The 20,462-nt window shown below is 34.8% G+C and overlaps 1 protein-coding gene across 1 annotated transcript in view; it reads right to left on the bottom strand.

Annotated features, from left to right (window-relative positions):
• Positions 1 to 20,462, bottom strand: part of LOC127218679 (voltage-dependent calcium channel subunit alpha-2/delta-1-like) — a gene marked incomplete at its 3' end in the record, with an annotated part of 106,604 nt that overhangs the window by 12,289 nt on the left and 73,853 nt on the right. The window contains 8 exon segments of the mRNA XM_051179698.1: positions 1,079 to 1,150; positions 4,217 to 4,273; positions 5,964 to 6,038; positions 6,297 to 6,371; positions 7,705 to 7,782; positions 10,456 to 10,545; positions 11,715 to 11,764; positions 12,545 to 12,623. Coding sequence (XP_051035655.1) covers positions 1,079 to 1,150; positions 4,217 to 4,273; positions 5,964 to 6,038; positions 6,297 to 6,371; positions 7,705 to 7,782; positions 10,456 to 10,545; positions 11,715 to 11,764; positions 12,545 to 12,623 — 576 coding nt within the window.

Raw genomic sequence — 20,462 nt, 5'->3', positions numbered from 1 at the left:
TAACAGTAGGTTGTGAGTCGTAAAGATCTATTAGGATTTTATATCACACTGCAGCCCTCTTATAGCTTCCTAAGTCCTTAAAAGTAAAGCCAGGCCAATCTTAGAGGACAAGCAGTCCAGTCTACTGGAAACTCAGAATTTCTTTCAACTTGATTTTAATTTTATATATTGTTAGCTGTTACATTTGGGCTTTAATAAATATTAGTGAGTGAACGAACTTGGTGTGACCAGGCAAATAAATCTGAAACTACAGGATGAATCTATTTTTTCTTAAAATATTTTCAGTTTGACAGTGAAAAGTAGTAAGCAAGTAAAATAATTACCAAACTTTACTATGTACCAGGTCTTTTGCTCAGCTTTCTTCATGTATCATGTCACTCAGTTACTATACATTGAGGGTGGTAGATTCTGGAGAGACTACATGGGTGCAGCAAGGTGACTCAGTGGGACTGAACCTGAGAGGGCAACCTCATCATCATCACTGTAACATTAGGGCCCTGGACACTTTAAAGAAATCATCTACAGCATCCCAGTACTCACTACGCCACACTCTAGAGTAACTGTGAACTTAATAATTTCTATGCCTTCTACTAGATAACTATCTTTACTATTATGAGACATCCTGGCAGAAGAAGCGGCATGTGGCTTTGTTACACAAGTAAAACAGAAATGTTAAGTGCCTTCAGACAAACATGGCTGCAGCTTTGCACACACGGCTCTTCATATGTTTGGGTGGCTGGAACCCTGCCAACTTCTCTCTCAACTGCATAGCATATCTGCCTGTATGAATTTTATTAAAATTATTGTTATTTTTGTACATTTAAAATAACTCTTCGGAGTTACCAAGGAAATGAGAACACAATTAAGGTCACACCTAACCTGAAATATCCATTCTTTGCCAGTATGAATCATTGGAAGATGATAGTCGAGGATGCACACTATTTTAACGACAAAGAACACACCAGTGTGAGCTAGGAGATGGCCTGACATAAACCACTGCTCAAGACTTATTTGTGGGATAGGGAACCCAGGGTCAGGCCATGTGTCTGTCTGACGTAACCCGACTGTGCACACTCACCTCCACTTTAATGTCATTCTCTAACTCTGCATCGAGGAAGTCCAGTGTGACTGGCTCCTGTGATTTGGGGTTCTACACAGAAGATAATAATTAAGGACATATGACATTAGCAGACATTTCTGTACACAGAACAGACTGCAGATTACTCAGTGTGAATTAATTCTATAAAAGTTACTTACCTTCTTTCAGAGCTAGGCATTGAGTTTTAAGTGCAACAGACAATTGTCATCAGTTATCAAGTGAAGGCAGGAAATGGTTAGAAACAGAACCTGTGGATTCACTAAACACCATTTTCTACTTTACCATCCACTTCCTTTTCTTGTGGTATACAAGGAAACTCACTGTGGAACTCAACAGAGTACTTATTTGTATCCCAATTGATGCTATTAGCCTGTTAAATTCACCTCATTTTGGTGTGCTTTTAATTTCTCAAACATTAAATGAGGGCCATTTAGTGGACAGACAAAATGTACCTCTGTCCTTGTAATTCTTGCTACTTCGTATAACATGTCATATTAGAGTTGGAAAATTTAGCAGAATAAAATTCTACTTAAATAAAATTTTCAAAACAATCAAAATTTTTAGAAAGTAGACATTAAAGTATTTATTAAAAAGTATCATCCAAATATGGCCAAAATTAGATGCTAGTAATCAATGTAGTCTTTGATTCCTTGCTAGTATCACAGACATTTTACCTTGAGTTTGTAAAAAACATCCATATTGCTACACCATGCTAAAGGAATATGTCTCCTAACATACTAGTTGCAGACAAAAAAATCTGTCCAATTTGTATATCTTGTTTAGATGGAGAATACCATGGTGTAGTACACATAGGACATATTTATATTATAATCATGCAAGATGCCTTATTTCAAGGAATATTGCTATTTTTAAAAAATTAGAATTTCAAATCTTCATAGTGTTTGATGAATGAGAATTCTTCAAGTAACAATTTTCAAAATACTCTCCTTGTGTCTTTTGTAAAGGTGAGGGAGCAGGGGATTGTGTCCAGGGCCTCATGCTTGCAAGCACTCCACCCAAGTCTCTGTTCACAACCAGTGCCTTTTATAATTGAGAAAATATTCACTGCTTAAGAACTCTGTATAATCAAACTTTCTATTATATTGGTAGAAAGTATTTGGGGTTTCCAGCACAATACACCAAGAGCAAATAGTCCTTTGGAATGTAGAGTTTACATGGAAATAAAAGTCAACATTGAGAATTTTTATTAAGCTCATGAAACTTGCAACTTCCCTAACCAAAAGACACAACAAATGTTCTACTGTATAAACATTCAAATTAAGATAATAAACCAATGCAAAACAAACTCAAGACAATCAAATGGTAAAATGAAAACAGAAGTAGGAATATTTCTCTTACATGCAATGGATAATGCATAGCATGACCGGCCCCAAACAGCATGCAGGGGAGGAGCCATTATCAGGAGGAATTGGCAATATGCAGATCATGTCCCAATCCAACATATAAAGACAGAGAAGAAAATGAAATCATAAAAGAAATTGTCAATGCATCACTTGTATTTGTAAATGGCAATCCGGCAGAGCATTCATTTGTTTTAGAAACATCCATCATTTCTATAAGAAGTAGAAAGTTGACAAAAAAAAAAGTCTTCTAAAAAGAAAACAGCAACATGGACTGAATACCTCTATTAGTTTCATTGTGTCTGAAAATTCACACAAAGAAAAATAAGTGCCTAGTATTTTGTATCAGCATGAATTTCAGCTATCATAACTATTAAGGACAGTATATGATGATAACAAAATTTAAATTTTAACAATTATGAGTAGTTGCTGGTTTGCCATTTAGAATTTGCATAATGAATAAAAATAAATCATTATTAAAGTTGCATATTTTTAATTAATAATATTTGCATGCATATATTTGGGGTTGTGGTAAAATAAAATTCACCTGATAGCAAAAACTATAAATTAAGATATTACAAAAGTACATGCAAACAGAAAAACAAAATAGTTTCCTAGTTGAAAAAGGCATACACATCATTGTAATGTCTACAGGGACCAAAAAGGGCCTAAAACTTTGAAGATGCTGCAACATAAGACTTAGATTACCACAGAGTTCTAGCTCTGTGAGAGAACTAAAGCTTCACTAGTCCAAATCACTCCACTTTTGACAGATGGGGATGCTTACATATGCTCGGGAGCCTAAGTTCAATGAGAACTTCCAAGGGTGGGGCATGACATCAATACACATGTTTAGTTTTCCAAGAGGAGTGCAGAATGCCCCTGATTGACAGATGAAAACACTGACGTACTGCTCACAGATAAAGTGTTGGCAGCTAATAGGACCAGATTACAACTCATTCCCACTGTCCATACATAAAGATCACTAAACACCATGCTGACTCTCCAGTAACACACTACCATGTGTTTTAAAGGAAATGATAGGTTTACACACAAATCTGCAGTCAATTTTTCTCTAACATTTTGGATCTCTCTGAATAAGAAATATCCTTTTATGCCGAATGTTTTCTGCCTTCATGTATCTGTAACCAGTGTGTATCTGTGGACTATGAGAACACAGTGCCCACAGAAACCAAAAATGGGCACAGAGGCCCTGGAACTGGAATTCCTAAGGGCTATGAACCACCATGTGGTGTTGGTATTATATCCCAGGCCTCTGTAAGAGCAGCCAGGACTCTTACCACTGTGCCATCTCTCCAGAACCCCAAATTCCACTTTTAGAAATTAAAAACAAAACAACTGGGCTCAAAATTTTCATTTATAAAAATCACAACACAGCAATTATGACTCAATTTGCACTTAAAATCAATTTCACAAGCAAACTGTTAGGAAAACAGGGGTATGGTATTAATTGCACCAAATTCAATGACAATTTTTTCAGGAGCCATTTCATTCTGATTATTCTGATTAACGTTATTATTAGGTCAATTTCCTTAGCCGCCTTTCAGCCAGTGCACACCCTTTACCGTAATTAGCACACTTTGCTCATTGAGAAGGGAAGCTCCCTTGTGCCTCATGCTCTGGAAGCCTGGTGGCAGTAAAGGAGCCTGCACTTACAAGCTTTGAGACTAGAAGCTTGATCTCAACCTGATTTGGCAAATTTGAAAGCACAGCTGTCTACCTCATTCACAGTTACCTGAACGTTGGGTCTCCTTTTTCTTAAATTAATTGTCGGTATGCCTACACCAATAGGCTGAAGCAACAGAGAAATGATAGTTCATTATCCTACATATCAGCATAATAATAATTCTATGCTGCAGTCAGTTTTACTCAGTCTTTTCCTTGACAGGAAACAGAACAAATGATGTATTCACAACTCAAAATATTTGTATCATAGAGTCCATGACAACAAAACAAAACAAAACAAGACACCAACATTAACCAAAACTGTTAATGGTAGTAAGAATCACTTTTGTTTTGTTTTTTGTTTTTTGTTTTTTTTTTATTTAAAGAAACTGTTCATTTTTTTTTTTGTCCTGAATATTCCTTAAGAAAATAAAAGTTAGAGAGTGGGAGTGCTAGTTTGACCTAGATAAGTTTTCTTGGCTGAAACAAAGAAAAGATTAAAAAATAAAAATTGTTGAAATGTACATGACATAAACACATAAAATAAAATATTGGAAATGGCCCCTGCAAATTCTTCTGTAGCAATCCTGCCTTGGCTATAGGGTTGTAAAAGAAGACTGGGTCTTCTAGAGGTAGCTAGGATATGAAGGCAACAGCTTACAATGGGTTAGAACACTTACATAAGAGAAGCCAAAGAGACCCCCCCATCCCCTTGGCCCCCTGCCATTGCCTTAGAGGGAAAAACTGTCTGCCAAGGAGGAACATACACCGATCCACTCATACCTGAGTCTTGCATTTTATTATGCTCCTTAGCATAATAAAAATACATAAAGTAAGTTTTATTCTTTAGAAGCATACCGGTCTTTAAATTTTTTCCCCACAGAGTAGTCTAAATAGACTAATAAACATAAAAGGGTATTACGAGTCCATGAACATTTCAAATTTGATCCTTTGTTATCTGAAGGAATGAAGTCAGTGGTATCTATTAATAAGCTAGAGGAGAACTCAACCATAATACTAGATTTATTTTGAATATTGATTTCTAAGGCATGAATTATACAGTTTTATATATAATCAATCAGCATTTATCAGAATTTATCATGATACCAAATCTAATAAGTTCTTTTAATGGGAGAAATACAAACCTATGGTGGAAAAACAGGATAGCTAATTTACTATTTGTTAAAATGTGTTCATAGAGTGATATATTTTGAAAAAAACAAATGACAATCCCATAGAGAAAAATGCACAAAAGATTTGTGACTGGTTTACTGATATTTTGGGCCACACATGAAATAGCCATCTATAAATTACAAAATTACACTAAAATATTTTGTAATAATTCTATAGTACCAGGAAAAATTGTATGACACTGACCTAGTAACCTTGCATGTAACATTATTTCACTTTGTTACATAATAATGGACACTAGAAATAGGACTCCTAATGAAAGAATTAAGGTTCGATTTTACTGTGACAGACCTCTGTTACTATACTGGCCCTTTCTAATTGTCATGTGTTCTCTAATTCTCTCTTAGAGCCTTAAAGTTGCAAGTGAGATATATGAAAATGAGATTTGAGAGGTGATGATCACTGTCTGAGAGAAGAACTGTAGTTAAGCTAACTTTCAAGAGAAAATGAAGAATGCTCTCAGATTTTCATATGCTGTAATCAGTGGTCTTATCCTCTCTTAAGGGAGGCAAGGACACTGTTCTTTTGTCTGTAATGTTACAAAGAGAATTTCAAGCTATAATCCCGTCATTGTTAGTAAGTGATTATACCAAACATTAGTAACTATAAACAATTTATATACATACCTTTGGCTGAAGATTTGGATGCAATAAGACATAGCCATTAGGATCAATTGCAAAATAGTAGCCATTGGGGCACAGCTGGAAAATAGTAAAATAGCTTAGAGATTCCTATGTCACAATTAGAAATCTCCACTAAACATGTTAATAGTTATTCAATACAAGTATAGGAGCACAGAAGAAACAAAATGGTGTCTTCATATTTTAAAAATAACCTTTTTACATTAACCTCTTGATAGATCAGGCACTTGTGCCTTGCTCTCAAGTGCTTTATGGAAAACTATACTGGTACATTGCTTTCAAATAGGAAGTGTAGTCAAAGGACAAATTGCCTCTTACTGTAAAACGTGGTGTCAGTCTCTTTATATCTTCCAGAGAAACATCAACGCCCATCACACCAAGAATCAACTGGTTCTAAAAGAAGAAAGTGAAGTTAGTGCATTTTATAGCGGACACTGTTTCTACACAAATATGTTTACCCTTTTATTATAATCATAAATGACTTCCACATTAGTGTTAGTGCAACACACACACACACACACACACACACACACACACACACACACACACACACACGGTACTTTTGGTGTCAATTTACAAGGACTCTCATCTTTGTTTTCCACAACTTCACCATCCCAATTACTTAACTTAGATGAAATGTTAATGACTAAACCTAAACCATAAGAGGCATGAAAGTTGTATTAAAGAAAACAGTTGGGCCAAAAACTATGGTCTGTTGCTATGAACTAAAACTAGACTGAATAAAACCAGTATATGTAAAACAATCTGATGGGTAGGTCATGCTAAGAATTTAAAACATGAGCAGGAAGACCACAGGATTAATTACACTGTTACAAAATTGCAATATTTAGATCTATGTCAGTGGCTCTAAAAGCCAGAACCAATGCTTTGTAGAACTCCAATTGCTAAAATGAGGCACCTCACTAAAATTTATAAAAGTTAAATAGCAATGCTTAGTGCAATAAACCTCACTGAATTACAAACCAGAAATTAATATTCCTTTAATTCATCAATATCACCTGCATAATAAGCCTTTAGTATTAAAAATAATTTTACAGACTTACATTCATTCTCAACTTTGTAATTGTATTTTAAAGTCAAAAGTATTCAATAAGTAAAAACATAAAATGTATAAACTACATTCAATAATCGGTTACAACTTTCAAGTACATAGCTCCTTCTTGTACTGATATTACCAGAGCTATAGAAATTGAATATTTTTATGAAACTAATTTTTCATTATATTGTAAAAAGCAGAAAGCAAGTAACTGATTAGATCATTAGGTTATTACAAAATAGCTCTTCTTTGGGAATTCAAAAGCAAGGATTCAATAAACATATATTTCTGCACCTGATTCAAAGAGAACCAGGCTTTGGCTTTTCTGTTTTCCTCCTGAATTCTTTGAATATCTCCAGAACATTTAAAAGTGGGCTCATGATAGTATTGTCCATTTATCATGTCATTACTTGTGTCTGACTTTCTGACTTTCTCATCACGTCACAGTTAGACGAAATGAAGCTGAATCCTGACTCTAGGGCCAGAAGGATTTGACCTTACTTCCCTTTTCCCTGGTGGTTATCATATGGCCAGCTGTTGCCAATGACCTCTAGCCTCACAAGACAATTACATCTTCTGTATCTCCTTATACAACTATCTTATCTACGTGCAGCTTCAACGTCATAGTTTATCACTTATTGTGACTAGTTTTATCAATTAACTTTTAACCTTTAAGTTTGTCTTATTTTCAGATTGTCCAGTGACATTGAAGACCGGCAGAGTTCCAGTAATGACAAGTCCCAGCTCCTAAAAATAGATGGAAAGAAAAGGCCAATGAAAGCAACATTTCAACTCTGTCCTACTGGATTAGCCTTTGCAATTGGAAACTTCACTTTGCAATTATATTGTAAAAAGTCACAAAAACTTAATAACCAATTTTGACTGTCTTTAAAGAGAACTTTTAAAAAAATCAATGAAAATTTCTCAGAAGTAGTAAATATTTATTAAGTAGTTTTACAATATCTAATAACTATTGTGAACAAAATAAAACCAACTTACACAAATGTAACTGTAACATTCCAGTAACTCTTTTCACATCTACATTTCCTCCAAAATAGTTCATTTGCTATCAGGTGCCCCCAAAACAGGACTATCATGGAAACAGTACTTTAGATGTGTTGAAAGCCTTTTTTCTGTAGTTTCTTTCACAATTTTAAGCCTTAAATCAAAGGTGCCATGTTGTATCACAAATGTCTAGCTGTACAATGGTACATAGAAGAATATGTACATTGTAGAATATTCTAGTGAGAACTGTGGTGTTTAAATATTACTTTTAAGTAGTTCCGAAATGGATATTACTTAGGCAACTAGACTCCAAAGTGTATTTTTTGTTCCAGGTACTCTGCACACTTTCTGAGGAGTGGAATGAAAAATTAAGGGTCTTGCCTCCTGGAATGTGGCACTCATCATAAACAGAGCAACTCTTCCTATCTTCCTTTATATAGAAAGAGCCTAACTTCATCTTTCAAATAAAACAATCTCTCAAGGACATTGCCCTAGTCTTGTTCCTCTCCTATATCCAGGGTCTCTAAAGATGATTCAGTGATGGTATGATTATTTCTTCAATGAACCTAGTGCTCCTAATTTAGTAGTGCATGCTTTTGTGGTTTCACCCTCTGCATGAATTACAATAATATGACCTGTGCTTACACGCAGCTAAAATGTCTTCATTTTTGAACCACTCCCTGCTCTAACCACAAGTATACAACATCTTTCTTTTAAAATGCCACACCTCTTTGAATTCTTCATGTTACAGTAGTTATCAAGTTTGTTCTTGGAATACTGTATGTTAACATCCCGATTTGACTGAAGAACACTCTGAAGACCCTACTTGTCATGATTCTAATGATGGGTCACTAACTTTCAAACCAGTATGCAGCATTCTCTCTGTGTCTCTGACCACCTAACAACACATCCCACTTTTGTTTGTTTTCTTTTTTTTAAACATCTTGTTTCAGCCTGTAAAGTAGAACATTTACAATCAGTATTTCCTCCAAATGTTGTTTGTGTTATCACAGAGAACCTCGCCAGCAAGGCACTCTGGTTACTGAACTTCTGGTCATAGGAAATTCAGCAGGGCCTAACTATCGACTCCCAGAATGTGCAATCCCGTGATGGATTTGAACATCTTGCTCATGGCTGAAGATGACCATGTGACCTTAAGTAAATAAGTAACGTCAAGAAGGAACACCCGGCAGTCATTTTCTGAGGCTTGAGGTAAGCAAGCTTCCCTTTATCTCTCTTCACATGCAAGACTGCTACTAACAGTCCCCACTTTTCCTCTAACTTCCTGTATGTGTTTATTTTGTAAGTACCAAGTGATAAGTCATTCTAACGGGTTGTATTTTGCCCTTTGGGTTCATCCTTGCACTCAGAGAAGTAGCAAAGGCATTTAACTGCACTCCAAGTAGGGAAAAGGGCATTATTGAATCAGCATTTACTTTCAGCTTTGCGTTTAGACTCTCTAGAATATTACTTTGGTAAATGACTAAAAGTCCTTAAATTCACATTTAGTATATGAAACAATCTTAGGTATTATAAGTTTTAATAACGTGTCATAAAGTAAAAATAAAGTAGAACAGGATTTCTCAGCTTATCTCATAGTCACAACTTTGGCTGGATAATTTTTGAGCTGTATGGGAAACAGGGCCAACTGATGTATTATAGGATATTTAACACCAACCAAGGGTACTTACTATCTGTTATATGCCACTGAGAGCTCTCTGCACCACTCTGTGCCAGAGAAAAATATCTTCATACATGTTCAAGTGAAACAGATAGGGAAAAGTAACTCCTAGTTGAAAATTAGTGCTTAAAACGTGATAGAATGCTGCATTATGGGGGACCTGATGCAGCCAATATGATTACCTCAATGTGATCTTGCCCAGAGAATGTCTAAATCTGAACTTAGAGCCAGACAGTCTATATGAAGATGTGATTATTTCCACGCTTATTCAAATACGTTGTCAGAGTCATGTGGCTTTAACTAAATGTCCATTTGAGTTTGTATAAGTCCAGATACAATCATGGAACATGTACGTATAGTTAACAATGGACATCCACTTTAAAAAAGATGTGCTTCAAAGTGTTTGTTCAAAATGTGGAGTACTTGGTCACTACTCACATGATGTTCAGCATTATTTTCCCACATTAAAATATCAAAAAGTTACTGAAATCCCCATATAGTCGCCATTCTACACTGGAAAAGCAGTATTTTCAATAGATCAAGAATAACCTATAACTTTACATGTACAACTTTATATTAATGCAATCCTAGGATTTTCTAAAAATTTCCCTAAGCTAAGAAGCTTGCAAAGTAATGAATCAGTGAAGAAGAAAAGGGAAATGTTGCCCAGTGAGAAGCAAAATCAGCTGGGTGCTCTTGTAAGACAGTTTTGGGTTTTGATCATAACCTCTTACCAGTGCATCCAAATACACATTTGTCCACTGGACTTGCTTCGCTTTGTCTCCTGCTAAAACCATTGGTCTTCCAAGAACATCTAGATATTCCTATTCATACCAAAGAATCGGTGTAAGTCATCAACAAAACAAACAAATTAGACATACTATGTTTAAAAATAACCTTCAAATGGAAAAGTTGAAAGTTGAAACTGAATATGGACCCAAATTATTAAGAATGTGTAAGTCCTACTTAGGGCACTCTCTATTTGTGATCTACCTTATTCCTTATATGATACATTTATATACATTGAATCAATAACATCTATTTATGGAATATATCTTCTCTAGCTTTTTCTTCTAGTGCCAATCAGAACATTATTCCTCAAAGTACAGCCAATGATAAGTGAAATATGTTCATTATGAATGGCTTCATGTTGATCTCTAAGGCTCCATGATTTATGTGTGAAATTGTACAAATTTGAAATGATAAAGCAACCACATACTTGCTTTCACATAACAGATTGTTTGGATGAAATTCAAAACTGCATTCAAACATATCAAAAAAATAACTAAAATATGTGCCAAGTCCAGACACATTCACTGCTGTTTCATTTCAACAATCAGTGTGTTCAGCATGCACACTAAATGCCAAACTCTATTTATGTTAAGTTTTAACAGCTATTTTGTGCATTATTGTTGGTGCTTCAAACTGAGCAACAATCTTTAAATTGTAATTTATGAACATTTCAAAATAAAAAATATTTAAATTAAAATCGCTGAATTCTACAAAATGTTATATAAATGGTATGCTCCTCAACTCCACAAATGAATGGTGTTAAAAGGTGTTATTTTAGCTTTATTTAAATAGATTTGCAGGAATATGTACAGAAAACTCAAGTCCTATATAGAGCTTATTATATCACTCACCCAGAGTAATTACTATTTAGTGTTCTATATGGCTGTGACTTAAAATTGAATAAAAATTTCATGAGATTATTAATAAATTTCTCACTATCCAGTTTCTATGACCTATTTAATGCCCAAGAATAACAAGCTCATATATATATATATATATATATATATATATATATGTTTACCCAAGTTTTAGATGTTTAAGGATATAAAACCAATAAATATCATATTAGACAGCATTGTATAAGCATTCATTATGTAAATCTTTTTTTCTATTTTAAACTATTCTCTTTAGATTGAACTAATTAAACCAGGAAAATATCTTTAACTGTGAAAAATATTTAAGAGTTTTTAGATAACCATACCTGAGTATTGATCCTTATTGCGCCAATGGAGGGAATTTCATAATAATAACCTAAAAGTCATATACATATTATAAATTATAAATATTATACCTATAGGACAATAAAAATAGCTTTATATTTTTTATAGGAGGAAAGGTAATTTTTTCTAACTTGAGCAAGTAGATAAATAATATAAACATTTATTAAAATATAAATACAAATGTTAAAATCAGAAAAATATTGATTAGCGAGTATTGTCAATCACTTTGGAGAATTTATGATAAATTTTAATATATTTCTTAGGTAACATAAAATAACTTTTCCTCTACAAAGCAGTAAGGAAACTAGAACTATTAAACTCTTTTTCACTAGATAAACATTAAAAGTACAGATATATACAAATATTATATGCATATGTTTTGCTAAATGTAGTTTTGGGATGTATATAGGTTATCTTTTCTGCTATAACATTTTACTCTTCAAATGACTTTCTTTTTATTCTGAGTACAAAGAAAATAGCTCACTGTGAGAAATTTGAATATTGAGGAAAAGTATAAGATTGTTTTCAAAAACAGTAATCCAGTCATTTAGAAAAAAAATTAGAACAAATCAGCTCTATATCATTAAGCATCACTCATCTCTTCATCTGTCCCAGTATCAGGATCAGATGTTTGAGTGTGCACTAATCTCAGAGTTTGTTGTACGTGTTCTCTATAGGAAGAAGACTTAGAATCTACTTCTTATTCCATACCTTGTAAAGTCACTAGTTTAAGTGCAAGGAAAGACCTAACAATAATTATCAAAGTATTTTATCTTCTGATAAGACATGCTCAAGAGAACATATGTATTACCTTTGTTTTCACAAGCCATCCACTGAATAGGTCCTCTGTCATAATTATGCTGACCAACAGAAAATGTAAACACACGGACCTAAGGAAATCGAAAAATTGGTCAAGGTAAATTCAACTGAATAGCAAAACAAAATTGCTGAAGCAGAAACAAATAAAAGCACATTCAGGCAGCAAAATTAATAAAGCAACTCAAATACTGAGGCACTAGAGGGAAACAATACAGCCTACCACGAACAGACCTGAACCACAGTGGGACAAGAAACATCGTGTCCCGCATCAAGTCTGCAAGCTGGGTACCTGGACAGTGACTGTGGTCTCCTTTGTCGAAAGTGCTTCCTGCAGGAGCCTGGTTAGACATCTCACCTACCTGTGCAGTCACAGTAAAGACATGTCTCTATTGCTTAGGCGATTGGTGATGCAAATGGATTCAAAAGCCCCCATAGTTACTGGAGGCAAGTATATTAGTGCTGGTTTTTCTACTTTCAAACTGGGCAGTATTTAAGATTGTGGTTTAATATCACTTAAAGTGGTTGACTGTGCTAAATACTTAAGCTGCTAGTTGTTTCTTTTGTTATTGTTTGTTTTGTCATTAATTCACATGAAGCAGCCATTGTGCCCAGGGGCAGGGTACTCATGAGCACATGGATATGGAGACCAGAGGTTGGCATCAAGTTCTTTTTCAGTTGCCCACCTTAGTTTTGGGCGTGGGGTGGTCTCTTCCTGAACCTGAGCCTCACTATTGGCTAGACTGGCTGTCCATCATTACCCTGAGAACTCACTCATTTCTGCCTCTCCAGAGCTGGGATTACATGTTCCTGCCTTGCTCCAGGTTTTAAGTGGGTACTAGGGATCCAAGTTCAGATCCCCTTGCTTGAGCTTGAATCTCTACAAAACCCAAGTCTTCTCCTCAGCTCTGACAGTTTCCTTTGTTCTGTTTGGCACATGAATCTTGAGCACAAATCTCAATAAAACAAAAACAAGAGACCACAAGAACAAAAAAATCTTTTTTTAACTTTTTCTTTTTTTCTTTCTTTCTTACTTCCTTTGGGTTTAGGTCATAAACACTATAACAGTCTATGCTGTCAGCTGCATGTTTGGGACAGTGCTTGTTCACTTGCAAGGGTTTATCTGACCCACAATTTTGAGTCACCCAGGTTTGCCTTAGCTAGTAACGTAAGACACCATTTGATGGGCACATCTGTTTGCTGTGTTCATATGGAGACAGGATCAAGCTATGTTCTTTGTTTCTGCCTTATATTTCAAATCTTTTATATTGATACCCAGCTTGCATCTGAATTACAAATTATAAGGGTAGTGACAAGACTGAGGAGAGGTTTGGGCCCTCTTGCTCTTACCTGATCTACCATCTAGGGTGTTATCATGCGCACTCGAGGGTGCGCGTGAGCACACACACACAGTGCTTCACTATCTGCACCTTTTCAATTGGGTCATTTAGGAGGCTGTTCTTATATTACAAAATGTTACTGCTCACAGAGTTGAGTTCCTAACAGAAATATTTTTATAAGGCTGACCACCCTGAGTAATAATGCAGTTTAACTGGTGTGCCCTAAGGAATCTGCTCTCAGGCATGTCGTTCATAGTGTGAGAAGGCATGCCTCACAGATTTAATTACAGCACAGCTGTATCTAGTTCTTCCTGTGACCACAACACAATTACGGTAAAATACTTTCCAGAAGATACTGCACAGTGCAAAGGAATAAGGAATTAGGCCGAGTGAATTATATTTCTAATAACATGGAGACTATACTTAGACCCACACTGTGTGATTATTTTGACTGATGTTATCCTTCAAGCAGTGCAAATAAACATTTAACTTAAAAAAGGAAAACAGCAGAATGACTTAGTGCCTTATTTGTTTGACCAGAGTGAGTTCACCCGACTTCCACGGATGTGTATGTGGGGCTTGTAACTCAGGATGAAAGAGTGGGGTATGTTCTGTCACAGCTCACCTTTCTTAAGTGTTCTAAGATTCTCTTTGCCTCGCCTTTCTTTGTTTTCTCCCTTGCATGCTGACTTAAGTCTAAGTTGCATTAACAGGTTAGGCATTTGCATACGATAAATGTTAAGTTTCTGCAGTATTTTTGCCTTGCTGCAGACATGCATGACAGTGCTATTTTTCCAGTAGTTACTAAAATGCTGTGAATCACAAATTCAACTTTGAATAATTTACGAGAATATGTAATTCTGAATCATAGTCACGGTGTTTATAAAACCTATTATACCCAAGATGCTTATTTTGCATTTAATTTTATGGAGATAGCACACAATATATGTTTACTAACTGTATATCAAGAGCCACATTATAATGTTTGAAATTGAATACTTAATCGAGTAAAAGTTTCTACTCAAAACTTAGCATCTTACACATTACAATGAAAAATGGATATAAAAGTAATTGCATTGCACAGTGAAACTATTCTCCACTAAGATACTGTTCAAATCAAATATTATTGCTGTGTTTGTTTTTTGTTTTAATTTTTTTTAACCTAATCAAGCATGGAGAATTCTGAGTTTATGAATGTCAGTATCCTCACGTGGTAGCGCATAAATAAGAGTAACTAATGGTGAGTTCTGTGCTTTGGCTCCTGCTGGGGCTTTCAGGGCTCCCTCTACCCTTTCCACACTGTATTGCTGCCACCCAGTGGAGCTGTCTGTGAACTAACTCTGTAATGTGGAGTCACCCTTCCAAACTCAGATTACATTTTTTAACCTTCTTTTCCTCCTTCCAAACTATCTCATATTCCTATCTCTGCTGCCCTTTAAATTCATGACTTCTTTTATTCATTAATTGCTACTGCATCCGTGTGTGTGTGTGTGTGTGTGTGTGTGTGTGTGTGTGTGTGCGTGTGTATCTTAAGAAATGTATATCTTATACATAACCTGCTTAACTAGTATATGGTTACTTGTTTGAATGTTTCCAGTGCTACCCACATCTTTAAACTTAAGATTCTTGAAAAGTGAAGTGATCACCCGAAAGATGGACATTGTAAATTTTATAGCAAATTATCTTCACAAAGTCCTGTATATATCACAGTTATTATTACTGTGTATTGCATGAAATTATCTAAAAACCAATACAGATAAATAGGACAACTCAAAATTCTGAGTATAGACTTGGAGGAGCTAAAAACCTTCAGCTAAACATTCAGGCAAATTCATCACATTACCATTACACAATGTCTATATTGTATCATCTAGGCTTTTGTTGGGGGTATTTGTTTACTCATGCCAGGAGAGTACTTATAATCATGAGGTCAATTCATGTAATTATCAGAGGCACAGCAGAAATTTTCAAAGTGAAATGTACATAGAAAATCAACTAAATGTTCCTCAATGGATGATGTTACTAAAATCTTCTTCATCGGGCCACTTTTAAAACATACACAAACATAAAGGGCTTCACAAAAATTAGAGCCCGAAAATGATGTGAGAAAATAGCATAGAATAAATTGAGTTTAAGTTCCAAGTCTGTACAACTTAACATCTCTCATAGCTTTTTTCGTATTTGTGAAGACTGCTTAAATTAGGAAAGAATGAAGGGTCGAGTAGGGCTCTCTCCTCTCCAGAGGGACTAGAGACCATCTTTTACTGTCACATTTCATATATGTCAGTTTAATATAATGTGGGAAGAACGGAGCTAAAGAACACTGGTATTCAATGTGCACTTTGTATTTTGGACCATTTTTATCATGGCAAATTCATATCAGTTTTATTTTTCACTGCACAGAAATATTCTCTCTACTTTAATAAAAATGTCAAGCAAACATAAGAATATTTAATTAGTTGTATCATTCTTACTCTAACATGGGTGATAAGCAAAGTAGTATCAATGTGGGGAGCTGATTTAATGAAATTAAAAAACTTCAAACTGTGCTTTATTATTTGTAAATTTGTGTGTTTTACCTTCAGTTATTTAGAGATCTATTTCTTTGGGCAGGTAGGATGGTTTAGCGGGTGAAGATGTGTGCATTCTGCAGCAACCACCCTGAGGAATGGAACCCTGGAAATCATGGGAAGGTAGAACAAAGCAGATTCTGCAAACTTGTCCTTTGCCCTCCATACATAATGCTATACTCGATGACTCACAGGTCCACCCATCATACATGCATATATACAATCAAAAGTACATACAATTTACAATTTGATTTTTCTTGGAACAGATTCTTATAATTCCAATAACTCAGTTAATTACAAACCTAAGCTACTTGATTGAACAAAGCACCAAATTTCACTGTTTAAATATAATGGTAACCCCAATGGTGCAATGAGTGCCTGGCATGTGTGAGACATTCTTGAGTACTGTGAAAAATAGACAAATGTATAATAAAGTACTGACTTATAACTTTATCATACAGTTCTTGCTTCTGCTAAACCATTTTGTAAAATTTTCTGACTTGTTTGTTGAAATCTAAAATATTTTTCTTCAATTAAGAGTTTCCCAAACAGACATGGTTAGCTTTTTTTTTTTTTTCCCAGCAGAACCCAGTTACTGGAAACTGTCACCTCAACAATTATCAGTTACCCAGAGTTCAAGTTTAATTTACAATAGGCAAGTCTCCAAAGAATAAAAGAGATGAGTCTATGAAAAGGGAAGCCAGTAAAACTAAGATAAAAACTTCAGCTATTGAAACATGTGAGAAAAATTATATCCAAGATAGATTTTATTAATCCATTCTGGGAATTCAAACTTTTGGGATTAAGCCTATCAAAATACTACACTGGACTGAAAACCTTTAGGAAAATATGCTATAGTGATTTCCACAATTCACAAACATGTTTAAGCACAGAGCATTTGAACAGTCCTTGTTTCTAGTTCTATAACATTAGGCAATAAATAAAGTCCAAATTCATATTCAAAATTTATTTCTTAAAACACAGGGATCAGAAAGGTATGTGCAGCCTGCACAGCTTTGGTGATGCATCTTGACTACAGCCTGGCTACAGAGTCAAGGAGAATCCTAGAAGATGATATCAGGTTGTCTGAGTAGGAGGAAGGCTCCAATGTGGACGAGTGGTTAGCTTCAGGGCTGGCCAGAGAAAAGGTGCTGATAGATTCTGTATGAGGCTGTCAAACTTAGACTAGCAATGATTTAAATTACTGAATCTACCACATATCTGAATTTCAACAAATGTTTTGCTGTCTCCTATTTTGGCTTTCCTGTTTTAACAATGTGGCAATGGATATGTTGGTGATGACACTTTCATCATGTGAGTATTCCAATGGTAAATAAAGTCTTCATGACATATAGAGTTCATAAGCTGTGAATGTCTCAGCTGTAGTAATAAAGAAGGTGTTGACTACACTATTATCTTAGAATGCTGCAGTCTAACTTTCATAATTCATTTTCCATAGCAAGTTATAAGCCTTTCTTGCATCAAGAACTTAAAGTAGCTAAACACAGTAGCAAACTCCAATGCTAAGTAAGGAGCCAATGCCACTTACATGACCTATGTCTACATAAGTTAAACCCATTTTGGTTCTAAAGGTCTGACAGAAGAAGCATTTAATCAATGTTGTTTGAATCTGCTCAAGTAAATAACATAAAGCAAGTGGTAAACCAGAAAAACAGCATATAGGATTCACGCCCACCATCTTAAACAAACAGGTTAAGATTTCTCTAATGTATGCTGCAAATGCATGCACAGCATAGCTCCTATGTTAGGGTTATACTGGAGCCTTGTTGGCCAGTGTGATGACTCACACTCATGCTATTGGATTAGAAGGAAGACTTCCCAATCCCCCACTTTGGTTGTTTTTCCAATAATTGCAGCTCCGTAGTTACTGGCAGCAACCACCTCCTCCTACTGCCAACAAATGTAGTTTTTAACTAAATCTCTATCATTCTATTCATCTCTATGACTTGGAATCAGAGGCTGGAGTGAAAACCTGTTATCTCACAGAGGTTGAGGAGTCTCAGAAAGAAAGCATCTGACAAACTAAAAATGACTATCACCCTCAAAGTCCCTCCCTATGACTTCCTATGCATCTCACTATCCATCTTCCAGACTCATTCTGACTCTCTATGACTACTTTCTGTCAACCTAAGGTTGATTCTATTTAGTGAATGAAAATGCAGACTCAGGGTTCACAGTGTGATTGAATACCCTGCAACACCCTTTGTCAATACACATATACTGTGCTTTACAATGTAGGACCAAACTACAGCAATAATGGATTTCCAACAATCTGTTATCCTGTGAAGACTATCGCCATCTGACTTCAGAATGTAAGAGTGACTCAGATCATCTTGACACTGTATATAACTAATTCTTCCTGGATAGTAAAAAGTGCTTTATGAGCATTGATGATGAGATTTTTAAAGGAACCTTGTATATTGGACAGATGAGAGTAAAAAACAATATCAGGACCAATCATATGACCTTCCCTACCTTCAAAGGAAGACACATTAATGAGTATAACAGGATTTTTACTAAAAATGCCAATGAAAAAAATGGAATATTATTTGAACAGTAACCACTTATTAATTATAAGTCTGCTGAATGTTTTCTGATATATGTGATGTTACTATATTTTAGAAGTATATTCAGTATATATAATCATACTCATAAAAACTGAGAAGCTACTATAAGTCAGCACTATGTAATTAGCTATAAATTTCTTAATAGGCTTAGTAAGATAATTTGATATTTTATATCACCCTATTTCACAAAGCTTCTAGAAGAAAATAAAGGCTCCAGGTAACATATGAGGATATAAGTTTTCAACTGGTTCAGGTGAAAGGACCACTTGAGAGAGGCTTGGCAGAGATACTTCTGAGGAAGTATTTATGAAGCAGAGTTTTACTCAAAACAGAGGGCAGCCATGGAAACAGTAACAAAAACCATAGGCCCTTCTAGCAATGTCTGAACAATGGAAGATTCCAGGTTGACAGGATATAATTATACCTAAAACAAAGTTGAAGTGAACTTTATGTATCTAAAGTTTATATGTTATAATATATACTTGGTACTTAAGGCAATGATTTTATTTGGCATGAGATTTACTTATATATTAAATTAAAATCTAAAGTGCATGAAGGTGATATTCCTCAAATCTAAACAAAATGTACCTGGTAAGTATTTTATTACTGTAGAAAATAGCTGTCAATGAAAAATAAATGAGAAACAAATGATTTCAGAGACAAAAATACACACTCATACCCAAACACACACTTTGCACAAAACATTCCATTTAAAGTGATAATTTCTGCATAGGACAGTCCAGTACCTCATTGTCTCAACTGTATCCTGACTCTACCATAAACCATGTTGAGATTTATAAACAAAGGTATGTGGTTCTTATTCCAATGCTTAACTCTTAGGACGAGTTGAAAGTGCAAAATTATCCAAAATAAAGGATTTTTGAAATGATGTAATTGGTAAGTGACATTCAATATTTTATAAGCTAAACAGCCTTAATTACTTCTGTCAGAACATTCCTTAAAAAGGCTATAATTTCACCTGATGGAAAAGGATGGTGCAAAAAAAGTAGAAAATGCCATGAATTATTTCCTGTGAATTCTTTTCCTAGTGTCAGTTAAAAAAATAACTATAAAACCCAAATATACATTCAGATACTTGTGACTTGCTTTGGACTTATACAGACAGAAGAGAATGCCTTTCTACTTAGATGCAAAGACAATATAAGAAAGATACTTAAAAGTAAATTATTAAAAACAAATTACAACAATGAATATTGTCAACTTTTACATAGCTGAGTATCCCTTAGTTTAAAAGTGATTTCCCAATTCTGTTTTAATTTTTTAGATAATTTGAAATGTTCACTATATTAATTTTGAATGCCTTTTTTAAAAAAAATTAAGTAAACCACAAGAGAATTATTTTCTACCTGGAGAGGTAGTCTTAGTGTGCATTGCCAATCAAACAATTATTGCTA

The sequence above is a fragment of the Phodopus roborovskii genome, unplaced genomic scaffold (genome assembly GCF_943737965.1).
Source record: "Phodopus roborovskii unplaced genomic scaffold, PHOROB, whole genome shotgun sequence".
In the NCBI taxonomy this organism is placed as follows: domain Eukaryota; kingdom Metazoa; phylum Chordata; class Mammalia; order Rodentia; family Cricetidae; genus Phodopus; species Phodopus roborovskii.
The sequence above is the reverse complement of the archived record's forward strand: the minus strand, read 5'-3'. Positions and strand labels throughout refer to the sequence as shown.